Raw genomic sequence first — 12,655 nt, 5'->3', positions numbered from 1 at the left:
GTTCTCCATGTTCTGAGCTCATCCCCCTTCATCAGGCTCTGGTTTTTCCCCCACTTGTAACAAGGGCAAACTACAGTGGCAGATGTCCCGATTCTAATACAATGGGATTCCTTAAAAGCAACTATGTTGGAATCGTTGGTTACCTGGGAAAAAGTGTATCGGCAAATCAGTTAAATGGCATCCTGTTATTTCTTTTCTTCCAGGAGTCCACTATGCAACTGTGTACTGGATGCCTGCTGAAAAGACAGTACAAGTCAAAAACGTACTGGACAGGAATGGGGACGCCTATGGCTTTTACAATGACTCTGTGAAAACCACAGGCTGGGGCGTCCTGGAAATCAGAGCGGGGTATGGTTCTCAGGCCCTGAGCAATGAGATCATCATGTTTGTGGCTGGCTTTTTGGAGGGTTACCTCACTGCCCCGTAAGTACTCCGGTCATGGTGAAGAACTACCAGGCAACTTCTGTCCCTTTCTTTGTCCACCAATGCTTCTTGTCTTCCTGACATTGAACATTAGAACTGGAAAGTAGCTGAGGTCCTCCTCAGCGGATAAAAACATGATCAGAATTACATTTACACCAGTAATCAGGACCTTCCTGGAAGGAACAAAGCCCCCATTGTGGCATTCTTCAATTCTCATGGTACTTAAAATCTTTCCTTTTCATGAAACTGTTTTGTTTATTTTTTTAATGTTAGTTTATTTTTTGAGAGAGAGAGAAAGAGCATGTGCACCAGTGGGGGAGGGGCAGCAAGAGGGGGAGAGGGGATCTGAGTCAGGCTCCATGTTGACAGCAGAAAGCCTGATGTAGGGCTTGAACTCACGAACCAAGATCATGACCTAAGGACCGTGAGATCGTGACCTGAGTCAGAGTTGGATGCTTAACCGACTGAGCCACCCAGGAGCCCCTCGTGAAACTACTTAAAACAGAGCTAAGCTGTTTTATCCCACTAGTCATTTATTGTCTGGCAGAAGGAAAATGATAGGCAGAGTGACCGAGAAGCACAAAACATGGAAGATTTAATTTAAAATATAAGAGCATTTTTTAATGGTCTTAAAACAATAATTTCAAGTGGGCAAAGATTTTAAATTGAAATTCTGATGTCTAATATAAATATCCCTTCCAGTTCTATTGTTACTTAATTCTCTCGTCTTTCCCTTGTCTTGTGAAAATAACAAGGATGTAGTTCATAATAATGCAATCAGGGCACATCCCTTTCAGAGATAAGCTCTTTAAGGAAAAGAAGGTCACAGCTCATTTAATCAAGCCTCATCCTTCCTTTGATATAAAAAGTGTCTTGACGATTTGGCTTTCTCTGTGACCTAGACCAATGAGGACAGTTTAACCAAACCCTATTTTGCCCCATTACCGCCTGAGTAAGGCACGTTAGTAAGTTCAGTGCCAATCTCACCTGATTCTAAGTACTGGAGATTATGTCAAACGTTGAATAACTAGTTACTGTGCTCTGGTCGCTCTTTTTTAGAGAACTAGAAATCCCTTTTTTTCTTTGTTACCAAATTTTTGTTACTCTACCATACGAATTCCCTTAACGGTATATTACTCAGAGATGTATAAAACTTTATAGATTAAAACCTGTTTAAAACTGTGTATAAAAGTGTGTGTGTGTGTGTGTGTGTGTGTGTATAACTTTTCATCCTTGTCTCCAAATCTATAATTATTGTGTATCCACTTGTTCTGATTGCATTGTTTAAACTGGGTTGCAAGTTTGGAGAAATAATTTGGGCTGAAGTTGTGTGACTATAAATACATTAGGTTAGGGGTACCTGGGTGACTCAGTCGGTTAAGCTTCTGACTCTTGATTTCAGCTCAGATTATGATCTCACGGTGAGTGAGGTCAAGGCTTGCATCTGGCTCCATGCTGATTCTTTCTCTCCCTCTCTCTCTGCCCCTCCTGCACTTGCACATGATCTCACGCTCTCTCTCTCAAAAATAAATAAACTTTAAAAAATAATAAATAAATAAATAAATACATTGAGTTAAGTCATGTGGGGTAGACATCATGGGCTTTTAGGAGAAGCTGTGATTTGAGGGAGCAGCTCTATCTAATCTGAGGCTGTTGTAGGCATAAGCAGGTGTTCCATAGGTCCGGGTATCACAGCAGCAGCTCAGGGAGTTTGACAGAAGGCTTCTGACACAGGAAGAACATCAGATACTCTTATGTCTCAGGAAACATAAGTGTTAACATCTCACTTCTTGGGGTGGGGGTATGACTTTATCATTTTACCCTTATTTCTAATATAAAGCATTGACCTATCCTTGGTGCCTTTCCTTTATCCATTGATGAAGAAAATCCATAGGATATGGGTTCATATCCATTCTATTTAGTAACTTTTTAAATATTTCTGTATTAGAGTAAAAATTACTGAAATTTTATTTTGTAAAAGAAAAACACTTAGCTACTATTCAGTAACTGGTTTTTGTTTACTCTGTCTTTTTGCCACATCCTTTCAAAAAAAAATTCAATATGTGTAAGCGAGTCTTTTAAGATTAAAGCAAACAACTTCCTGCATTTTGTGACCCATTTTGAGGATCTGGCAAGTGAGTCTTCCTTCCCCTCAGACCACTAGCAGCAGCCTGTGCCTGAATGATCAGGAGTGAGGGAGAGGTGGGTCTACTAATCTCAGTAAATACTGGATCGTGAAGGAAAAGTTGGGAGACTCTCCTTGGGAGCGTTTCTGCTGCAGAGAACAACCTGGAATGAGTGCTTTAATCATAAATACTATAACACTCCAAGAAAAAGGCCCCTCATGGGCCAAAACAGTCAAAGAAGGCCTTGTGGAATGAGTGAGTTGTGGGTCTGGGGTTTGATAGATGAGAATATTTGGCCTGTCCAAGAAGAGGAAGAAATCATTCTAGGCAGAAAGAAACAGAACCAAGTACTGAGAAAAGGCAATGCATCTGAAATGAGTAGTTGCATTTACTCATGCAACTCATGCAATGAAAAGTTGCATTTACAAATGAGTGAGGAGTAGAGGAGTAGCCTGCCCATTCCACGGGTGCCATCCTTTATTTCGATGGTAGAATGCTCAGAGGTTTCTCAAATTTGAAAGATGACCTCTCTGTTATCTTTGTTTTGTATTCATTACTGAGAATTCAAGGATGTCACCTGCTCAGGGATGGACTTCCCATACGTGTAGTACTAAGAGTCTGAGAGGACCTCTGCCCTGCAGGGACTTTGCTAGAACAGAGGACGTTGGCGAGCAGGAAGACGCATGACAAGGAACCGAAGGGGCTGGATGGAAGACAGAAGTCAGGAATGTGTATATTTGAAGAAGGAGGAGAAAGAAAAAGAGGAAGAGGAGGAGGAGAGGACACAAAGGAAAAAAGGAAGGGAGCGACGGAGGGAGGAAGGAGAACAGAAGCAAAAAGAGGAGAAGGAAGAATTATAACCAAAGCTATCTTTTGAGAGGCTGTCATTCTAATCACATTCTTGAAAGGTCAAATAAAGAGGGGAATTTCTGCACCGTCCACAGTAAACTGTCCTCCCCAGTCCCGACTGAGAGGCAGGGTGGCTCCCTCGGAGCAGAGGTATTCGCATTCTCTGAAGCAAAGCAGGGAGCTTAAAATGTAAACCATCCGGAAGCTGTGATTGTAGTCACAAACCAATAGCGGAGGAGGAATACAAGTCACAGGCTAGGGTTCGGTTTGTGTGTTTGTTTTCAACCACACATGGGCAACTGTCTGAGGAGCAATAGCATCTTCATACACAAACATCATTTTATCCACCTAAAACCTATACTCCTGGGGACTGTTACTTGGGGAGTGTTTGAGTAACAAACGTACTTGAGGGTATGATTCCACTTACTGAGACACAGCCTTGGAGCAAGAGCATCTGAGCCTGGGTGGGAAGGTGAGTATATGCCGAAGGCGGAAGGAGAGAGTCGCCTGTTTTTGTTTTCCTCTCAGCTTGCAAAGTAGCTCAGGCAACTGCCGGAAGCAATGGGAAGTTTATGGGTGCCATGTTTTTCCTATATCACCACATTTCTTTATTTCTTTCGTGTTTACTTATTTTTGAGAGAGACAGAATGGGAGCCGGGGAGAGGTAGAGAGGGAGACACAGAATCCGAAGCAGGCTCCAGGCTCTGAGCTGTCAGCCCAGAGCATGATGCGGGGCTCGAACTCATGAACCACGAGATCATGACCTGAGCCGAAGTCGGACGCTCAACCGACTGAGTCATCCAGGCGCCCTTCCGACATCACCGCATTTAAAATGGAGTGATATTCCTTATATCCTCCAGAACCTTGGGGGAAGAAGCATATGCGAAGTGGGGTATTGTGGAATCGACAATTCAGATATTCAGATAAAGTGCTCGCTTTAACCACCTCAGAGGAAATAGTTTGCTCTTTCAACCTATGACATACTTGGGAGGCCAAACGAAAACATACAAAGAAATAGCCTCAAATCCTCCATCATTTCATTTGAAGTGTTCAATAATGTGTTGCTTCCTTGAACTCTTACAACGCTCTCCCGATAACAGTTGGGACCCGGGGCCAGCCCTTTGTGCTGTATCACAAAGCTCCAGGCCATCTAACATGCTGCCGCTGCACAGTTATCCCAGGTACAGTGGTAGCAGCAGGTACACCTGCACCAGAGCTTGGAGGCAGCACTAGATATTTCCAGGGGCTTCTCTCACCGTCTTGCCCTTCCTCACGCCCTCCCACCCCGACCCATCTCCTGAGGAGGCAGTACCTGCGGGATATTGCCATTAGCCTGCAAACCTTCATTCCAGGTGGGGCCCTGAGCTATCCCATGCTGCTCCTTCGGCCTGTTACACACCCCTTTCCAGTAACTCTTAGCACTGTGTTTTCTGAGAACCAGATGCTGCCTGTCACATCTCCACTGATTGAAATATTACTCAACCCCCTCAAGCAAGACCCATCCCCCGTGCGATCTTCCCAAGGCATTTTCTGATTCCATTCCCAGTGGACTGAGCTCTGTCTCTCCCCTCCACTGTCTCTTAGTATTTTAGGGGCGGGTCCCCAGACACCTGGCACAGTACTTCTGCCCCCAGCAGTTACTTAATTACATGCTGATTGGGTTTGATTGAATCCGATGTTGTTCCAGTTCCTTAGAGATGAACGAGAAGTGGGAGGTACATATTTCCATGTAATGCAGTGTCTAGCAGCCATAGCCAAATGGAGTTTCTTCCTTGTTTTTTAACTTAAAGGGGTGGCTCCCTAATCAGAGTATCTCTTGTCTCCTTGATGATGTAAAAGCTGATGAATAGCCCCAGATTGTTTTTAATAAAATGAGTCATGAAACCTTTCTGGAAAGAAGGATGATGAGGGTGTGGGTACCAGGTCCGCTCTAGTCTTTAATAAAGTGGCTTATATCGTGTGTGGCCGAGGCAGCTGCTGAAATATCTCCTCGGATATTACCTAATTTGAGTAAGCCAATTCAATGCAACCAACACTTGTTGCATGGCCTTGTGCCAGGCTCTTGGGATGGGGAAAGAGGAGGGAGTGAGTTCGCTCCTGAGCACATCCTTCCAAGAGAATCCCTTTTAAGTTAAGATGTTGACACAACAGTTGCTAAAACTGTGATGGAAAGGGGTTCTAGCAAGATTATGGCACACGTAGAGAAAGTCATCAAAGGTGGGTCCTTTTTTGTTTCTGGCCAACTACCAAGAAAAATCTCCTCCCTATCCCCCCAACTCGCTCCTTTGACGTTAGAAATGAAATATGCTTCCCACTCAAGCCTGGAAGCAAAGCAAAGTGAGACACGGTCCCACCCTCAAAAATATCAAAGGGTCCCTCAACTAGTACTGATCTGGAATTGAACATGAACCACAAAGTGCTGCTTCTGATGATAATGATGGCAACAACTGGCCTTTATATAGCATTTAAAATGTGTGCCAGACATCGTTCCAAGCATTTTACCTATGGTGAATTACTTCACCCGCAACACTGTGATGTACACACTCCCGTTCCCATATTATTGACATGAAAACTTGAGCACAGAGAAGTTAAGTAACGAGCTGAAAGTCACAAAGCTAGTGGGCAGAGACCAGGTTGTACAGCTACAGAGTTTGAGCGCACACATCCACGGACATAGGCGAATGGATTAATTGCTATGGAAAACACCAAAGGATCTCAGACCCAGAAAATTAAAGCAAGTAGAAAAGAGAAGACAGCACCGACAAGTGCTAAATGATACTGTATTAACATAACGCAGAGAGATTCAGTAGCGTGGGAGTACGTACGTGTGTCTTCCCGATTCTTACGTGTGCACGTCAGAGACGTAAAGTTAAGCAAAGTCTCAGCCCACTTGGGAGGACACTTACTGACTTGACACACCACAGGGCTGAGCTTAACGTAACACATCCATGAGGCGGATACTAGCGTTGGCTCTGCTTGATGACAATTTGGAGGCACGGAGAGATTGGGACTCTTGCTTACGGTCATACAACCTAGAAGTAGTTGAAGTCAGCCTTTGAACTCAGAATTCAAAGGCTCTACCCTTAACTGCTGTATGAGGTTACTCCATCACACAAAAGTGCAAGATCCAAGACCCAGGGATCAGGGAAGAGCCTCAACCTGAGGGAACTGCAAGTGGTCTGGATTCCTCTGAGCTCCTGGATGCTGCGGGATCCGTTGAGGCCACTTCTGACCCCCAGGTGGACATTTCTCTTCCTCTGCTCTGAATGTCAGAATCAAAATATCTAGTCCCCCCACTCCCAACAGAAAAGAGAAACGTTCAATGATTCCAGACAAGTTACCCTCCTGTACTTGCATCTGTCCTGTCTACTGTTATGTGGACATCGTCCGCAAGTACCCCCAAGTCAAGATCAAGGTTCCTCGCTTTCAAAGTTTCTCAGCCTGGGCACTATTGACATTTGGGGTTGAATAATTATTTGTTGTGGGGGCTGTCCTGTGCATTATAGGACCTCTACCCACCAGAGGCCGGGAGCACTTTCTCCCCCGCCACCTAGGGTGACAACCAAAAATGTCTGCAAACATTGCCAAATGCCCCATGGAAGGAAAAAAATCACTCCTGTTGAGAAACCTGGCTCCATTCTGAAATAGACTGAAAAATTGAGAGGATTTAGCACTCTGGATGGAGCTAGGCAGGGTACAGTGATGAAGGTTTTGGATAAAAAGTATGAATTATTTGCTTCTTTACCTGAGTGGGCATTGTAGATCCCACAAATTATTTTTTCCAAAATAGAATTTTATTTTCATATAAATCATTTTAATTTTAAGAACCCGTTCCTCTTAAAAACAAACAAACAAAAACAACAACAACAAAACCTTCCTCCTCATGGCAGAAAAAGTTACCGTAGCCATTTCTGTACAGAGAAAAAAATTTATTATTTAAACTGAATCAATTCAGAATGGTTCACTCCCCTCCAAACACTTTATCTCAGAATGGATTGGTATTACTGAAGCATCTTGGAGGGAGGGAAGGTGTTTGATCAGCGGTTGTCCTGTAGGCTTCTAACGCAGAAAACATTTGACTGCTCCCAGGGCTCACTAAGGTATGCAGGGCTCATGAGCCCTGACGGCCCAGGCAGCCATCTCCACTTCCCCACGTAGTCCTGGGGTGGGAAACCGTGGAGTTATTGCCTTCCCACACAACTAAATCAAGTCATCCAACTGACAGGGGATTTATGTATTCCATTCACCTGCCCTGTGAGCCCATGCACAGGATCCCTTCCTTGTCATCCACACACCTGTCTAGCTTTACCGCTGTTCTCTCCCTCAGTTTTACAGGTGGCGGATAGAGAAAAGTGACGAGCTTGATAATATAAATGTGGCAGCATAAATAAATACGTGAACAAAAGTTAAATGCGATAATTCAGTTTTTAAATTTACAAATAATTTGAAGGAAAAGCTCTCGTGAAGTGAATTTATTGAACTCAGGGTTAGATTTCAAAGGATTTTAATGTTGTTTGCCTAACTGGCAATAAAATGATTTTCATTTTAGCAGTTCCAGTTCTGGAGATTACTAAATAAGGGGTATCTAAAGTTCCAACGTACGGGGAGCTGAATTTCTGTTCCTGTAAATCTGAGTCACCTCCTGTATCAAATAAAAACCAGAACTGAGACCTGAGATAAACTTGCAGTCCAGAGAGTGCAAGAGGTTCACAATTTACCCACTTTGCTCCAAACTTGTAGCAAAAGGTAGATACGATATATAGAAAGAAAGCATTATAGTAATATAGTGGGCCCCAAAACAAGATTAAACATATTTTGAGGCAGAAATGGAGCAGAAAACAAAGTGATGAAGTGTGGATCTGCTGGGCCTTTGGCATGAAATGGCCAGAGACCATCATCCCTGCTGATGCGTGAAGGCCTCAGTGCTTCAGTGAGCTGAGTCAGGGCCGAACCGAAGCAACCTTGCTGCTTTTGACTGTATAAAATGAAGAGGCCACAGAATAACTTGTGCTGATATGCATGCTAGGCTTCAGATTATAAGAAACCATGAGCTTGGGATCGGGTGGGGGTGGGGGGGACAAGAACCAAATCATTCACGTGCTGGTTCAATTACAGATACATCTGCAATATTCCATAGGGAAAAAAGTCCCCAAATTCACAATCAGAGAAATAAAATCTGAAATCAGAAATTAGTATTGAGGAGTTTACATAAAACATTTCCCAAGGGTAAGATAAAGGGTAAAAACTCTGAGAGAGCTGTTGTTAGAACAGTTTGATTAAGAAACTCCAACATAAGTCTGTTAGGAGTCCCAGAAAAAGAGACTGGAAGAAATCACAGATAAGCAATAATTGACACGGTAATAGTGGAGAATTTATCAAAATTTAAAAAGACCTAAGTCCTTAGTTGGAAAACACTACAATGTAGTGGGTGAAACTACAGAAAATTGGGGCTAAATAATCTTACAAGCTATTAGAAAGAAAACACATTGACTACAAAGGACTCTCAGCTAAACTGACAGCATATTTCTCATCAGCAACAATAAAATGAAAGGTGATATGAAAATAATATCTTAAAACTACTACAGGAAAATAACTTAGCTTAAATTTTAAAACCATTTAAATCACCCAAGAGCAAGGGCAAAATTAGGATATTTTCAAATCTATAAATTAAAATGTTTGATCATCCACAAACTTCTATGAAACTAAATAAGATCCATGTTAACAAGAATAGCGGGAGGGAAAGTTTGGGATATAAGGAGCAATAGTTAATATAAGAAAAACGATGTTAATAAAATTTCATTGTAAAAGTTAAAAAACTTTCATAGAAAATTTTTTATTAAAAGGGTAAAACTAAATCTTTGAACATAAACATGATGGGGTGTCAATGGGCAGCTAAAACTTGTTAACATATGAATCATGTTCAGAGGAGGAGAAAAATAGAAAATTCATTTAGGCTTCATAAGAAAATTCATAGTGATGAATGTTTCTAAAAATTTGAGTGATCATAAAAGAAGAGAAATACATTTCACGACTTTTAAATTAGCAGAAGTAAAAAGAAGGATAGTAAAAATGGTATATAAACGAGGAAAATGTAAAAAGGAGGTCAAAGAAAGAAATGGCGAATGGAAAACAGAAAAGATTGTAGAAATACATCCACGCATATTCTATCACAGTGAATGTAAGGGGATTATTTTCACCAATTAACTGGGGAGATGTTGTTTAAGGGTGCAAACTTGTAACTAGTAGATAAATAAGTCCTGGAGATCTACTGCACAACATAGTGATTATAGTCAACAATACTGTATCATAAATGTCAAAGTTGTTACAAGACAAACTTAATTGTTCTCACCACAAAAGAAGAAGGAATTTTGTGATGTGAAAGAAGCGTTAACTAATGCTACAGTGGTAATCATATTGCAATAAGTGAATGGATCAAATGAGCACATTGTACACCTTAAACTTACACAATGCTGTATGTTAATTATATCAATTAAAAATGTTTACAGCATATGAGACACATTTAAGTTTTTAAAGTTTTATTTATTTTTATTTTTTAAATTAAGTTTTAACATAAAGAATCCCAAAGAGCCAATATTTGTGGAGGCGAGGGGGATGAAAATTAAAACAATGAGAAGCCGTGTAAACCCTATCTAAATTGCTGAAAATTTAGAAGTCTGACCACACCAAGTGTGGGTGAGACTGCAGAGCAAGGCAAAGTCTAATCTGTAGCTAATGGGAATATAAATGGGTACAGTCACCATGGAGAACAACTTGGCAATATATAGTAACTATAAATATCGAGAATATTCACCCCGGCAATCCTACTTTCATATGTGCTATATATATTCTAGAAGAACATGCAAATATGTAAGGAAAGACATTACAACAGTGTTTGAAGTTGCATTATGATAGCGAAAAGTTGAAAACTGGTTGCATACATGAACTCTTATATAGTCAGACCGTGAATGCTATCAGCAGATGAAAATAATAAATTTAAACTGCAGAAGATAATGCATTTCTTCCAAAATGTGTTGACGGGCACCTGGGTGGCTTAGTCAGTTAAGAGTCTGACTTTGGCTCAGGTCATGATCTCGCAGTTTGTGGGTTTGAGCCCTGCATCAGGCTCTGTGCTGACAGCTCGGAGCCTGGAGCCTGCTTCAGATTCTGTGTCTCCCTCTCTCTGCCCCTTCCCCACTCATTCTCTCTCTCTCAAATAAAACCTGTAAGAAATGTGTTGACAGAATTGTTACAGTATAGTATGAAATTAACTATAAGTACCACTGTATACTATTTGTTGTTAAATCTATAGTTAGTGATGGTACAGAAACATTCATGATAGAAATAAATCACCAATTCAAGATTGGAGTTACCTCTGTGAAGAAACGTGTGGAATTAGTGTCAGAGAACTGTATACAGGGGTTTCAACTCTATCTAATGTCTATTTCTGTTTAAAACTATATGCCAAACATGGCAAAATACAACGATTTTAATAAAATTGGGTAGAGATACTTGGGTGTTGATTTTATTATATATGCTTTTCTGTATATTTCTCAATTTTAAATTGTGTGTTCATTTTATTATATATGCTTTTCTATATATTTCTTAATTTTAAATTGTGTGCTTGATTTTTAAAAAGATGGGGAAGGTTTGCAATAAGGGACCTTCTAGTTAGTCAAAAATTTGTGTAATTTACTGTGATGGACTACTCTAAGGAGAAAAATAGAAATGCAACCATTTTTTTTTTTCTGTTGTTTCAGACACATGTATGACCACTTCGTTAACCTCTACCCACAGCTGATTAAGAAACCTTCCATCGTGGATAAAGTGCAAGATTTTATAGAGTATGTATAATAGCTTTCCTCTTGTTATTCACACTACAGGGCCTGAATCTGTCATTGCAAACAGCAGTTTTTCCTTCACCAGTGTCCTTTTCTGGCTCTTAGGCAGGACTCCAGAGCTGGTCTTGTAGTAAGGTATAGCACTTTTTGGTAATGACATGAAAACTGGCTGTCCTCTACAGCATGCCCACACAGCATGTCCTCTAACTTGGGCTCGTTCAAAGGTCACGTTGAATATCATTATCGGCTGCCGGCACAGCTGGAGGAAGCCACCATGAGAGTAAGGAAGGCAAAGTTAAATGCCTGGACTGCCTCCACCTAAGGGCCCCACTCCTTTAGGGATCACCGATCCTCCTCCCTAAGGTGCTTCGGTTTCATGGGCCTGGTGACTAATCCTAGCTAAGGTACCAGCTGTTATCTAGTCCTAATTCACAACATAACTCTGAAAACATTTCCATTTTGATAAAGTTTTGATAAAGCTTTCTGAAGCTAACAATTCTCAATATTCAGATTTCTTTTCTATTTGTTTTATACGTGGGATTTGTTCTATGTTTGTGGCTGTGATTAACTTGGGGACAAAAGGACTCTGGTTTGACCCTCCAAATCATACACTAAGCAACCCCTTCATCAAATCTAATGTCCTGCAGCACATCATTAAAAATTATTGGACTAGATCCCATGAAGCAATGACCTTGTATTCTAAGATTGATATAGAGAGGTGCTGGGTGGCTCGGTCAGTTAAGCATCCGACTTTGGCTCAGGTCATGATCTTGCAGTTGGTGGGTTTGAGCCCCACGTTGGGCTCTATGCTGACAGCTCAGAGCCTGGAGCCTGCTTCAGATTCTGTGTCTCCCTCTCTCTGTGCCTTTCCCCTGCTCATTTCTCTCTCTCTCTCAAAAATGAATAAACGTTAGAAAAAAAAGTACTTAAGATTGATGTAGAGATAGCCTGAACAAATCAGAAAAGCTTTCGGTATACAAAGTTATGTCAAATCAATAAGTGATTGGAATGTTGTAAGGTCCAGAATTTAAATTACACTAGCATAACTATCTGAATATATAATCTGTAAATGCCTGGGTTGAATTTAGCTTTGGATGAGCAACCATGAAGATCCCTAGTGCAAATCTAATTTCTCTTGCAGGAAGCAAGATCAGTGGACCCGGAAAAACATCAAATATTACAAGGATGACCCATTTTGGAGACATACAGGCTATGTTGTGACACAAATGGATGGATTGTATGTAGGAGCCATGAAGAGGGCTACGTTAGAAAAGACAAAGGTAAGATTTTTAAAAAGCTACTCAGAATTTATACAGTATGGCAAAAATATTGAGAATTATCTTTAAAATAACAATCTTTCACTGGGTGTTGTATGGAAACCAATTTGACAATAAATTTCATATATTAAAAATAAATAAA

At 41.0% G+C, this 12,655-nt stretch overlaps 1 protein-coding gene across 1 annotated transcript in view; it reads left to right on the top strand.

The window, feature by feature from the left end:
- PLBD1 (phospholipase B domain containing 1) overlaps positions 1 to 12,655 on the top strand; it is a 53,043-nt gene that overhangs the window by 12,446 nt on the left and 27,942 nt on the right. The window contains exons 2-4 of the mRNA XM_060658314.3: positions 204 to 423; positions 11,156 to 11,239; positions 12,378 to 12,516. Of these exons, the coding sequence (XP_060514297.1) occupies positions 204 to 423; positions 11,156 to 11,239; positions 12,378 to 12,516 (443 nt within the window). The remainder of the gene's footprint in view (positions 1 to 203; positions 424 to 11,155; positions 11,240 to 12,377; positions 12,517 to 12,655) is intronic.

Source organism: Panthera onca, chromosome B4 (genome assembly GCF_046562875.1).
Source record: "Panthera onca isolate mPanOnc1 chromosome B4, mPanOnc1 haplotype 2, whole genome shotgun sequence".
Lineage (NCBI taxonomy): Eukaryota > Metazoa > Chordata > Mammalia > Carnivora > Felidae > Panthera > Panthera onca.
This window is presented reverse-complemented; position numbering and strand designations above follow the sequence as displayed.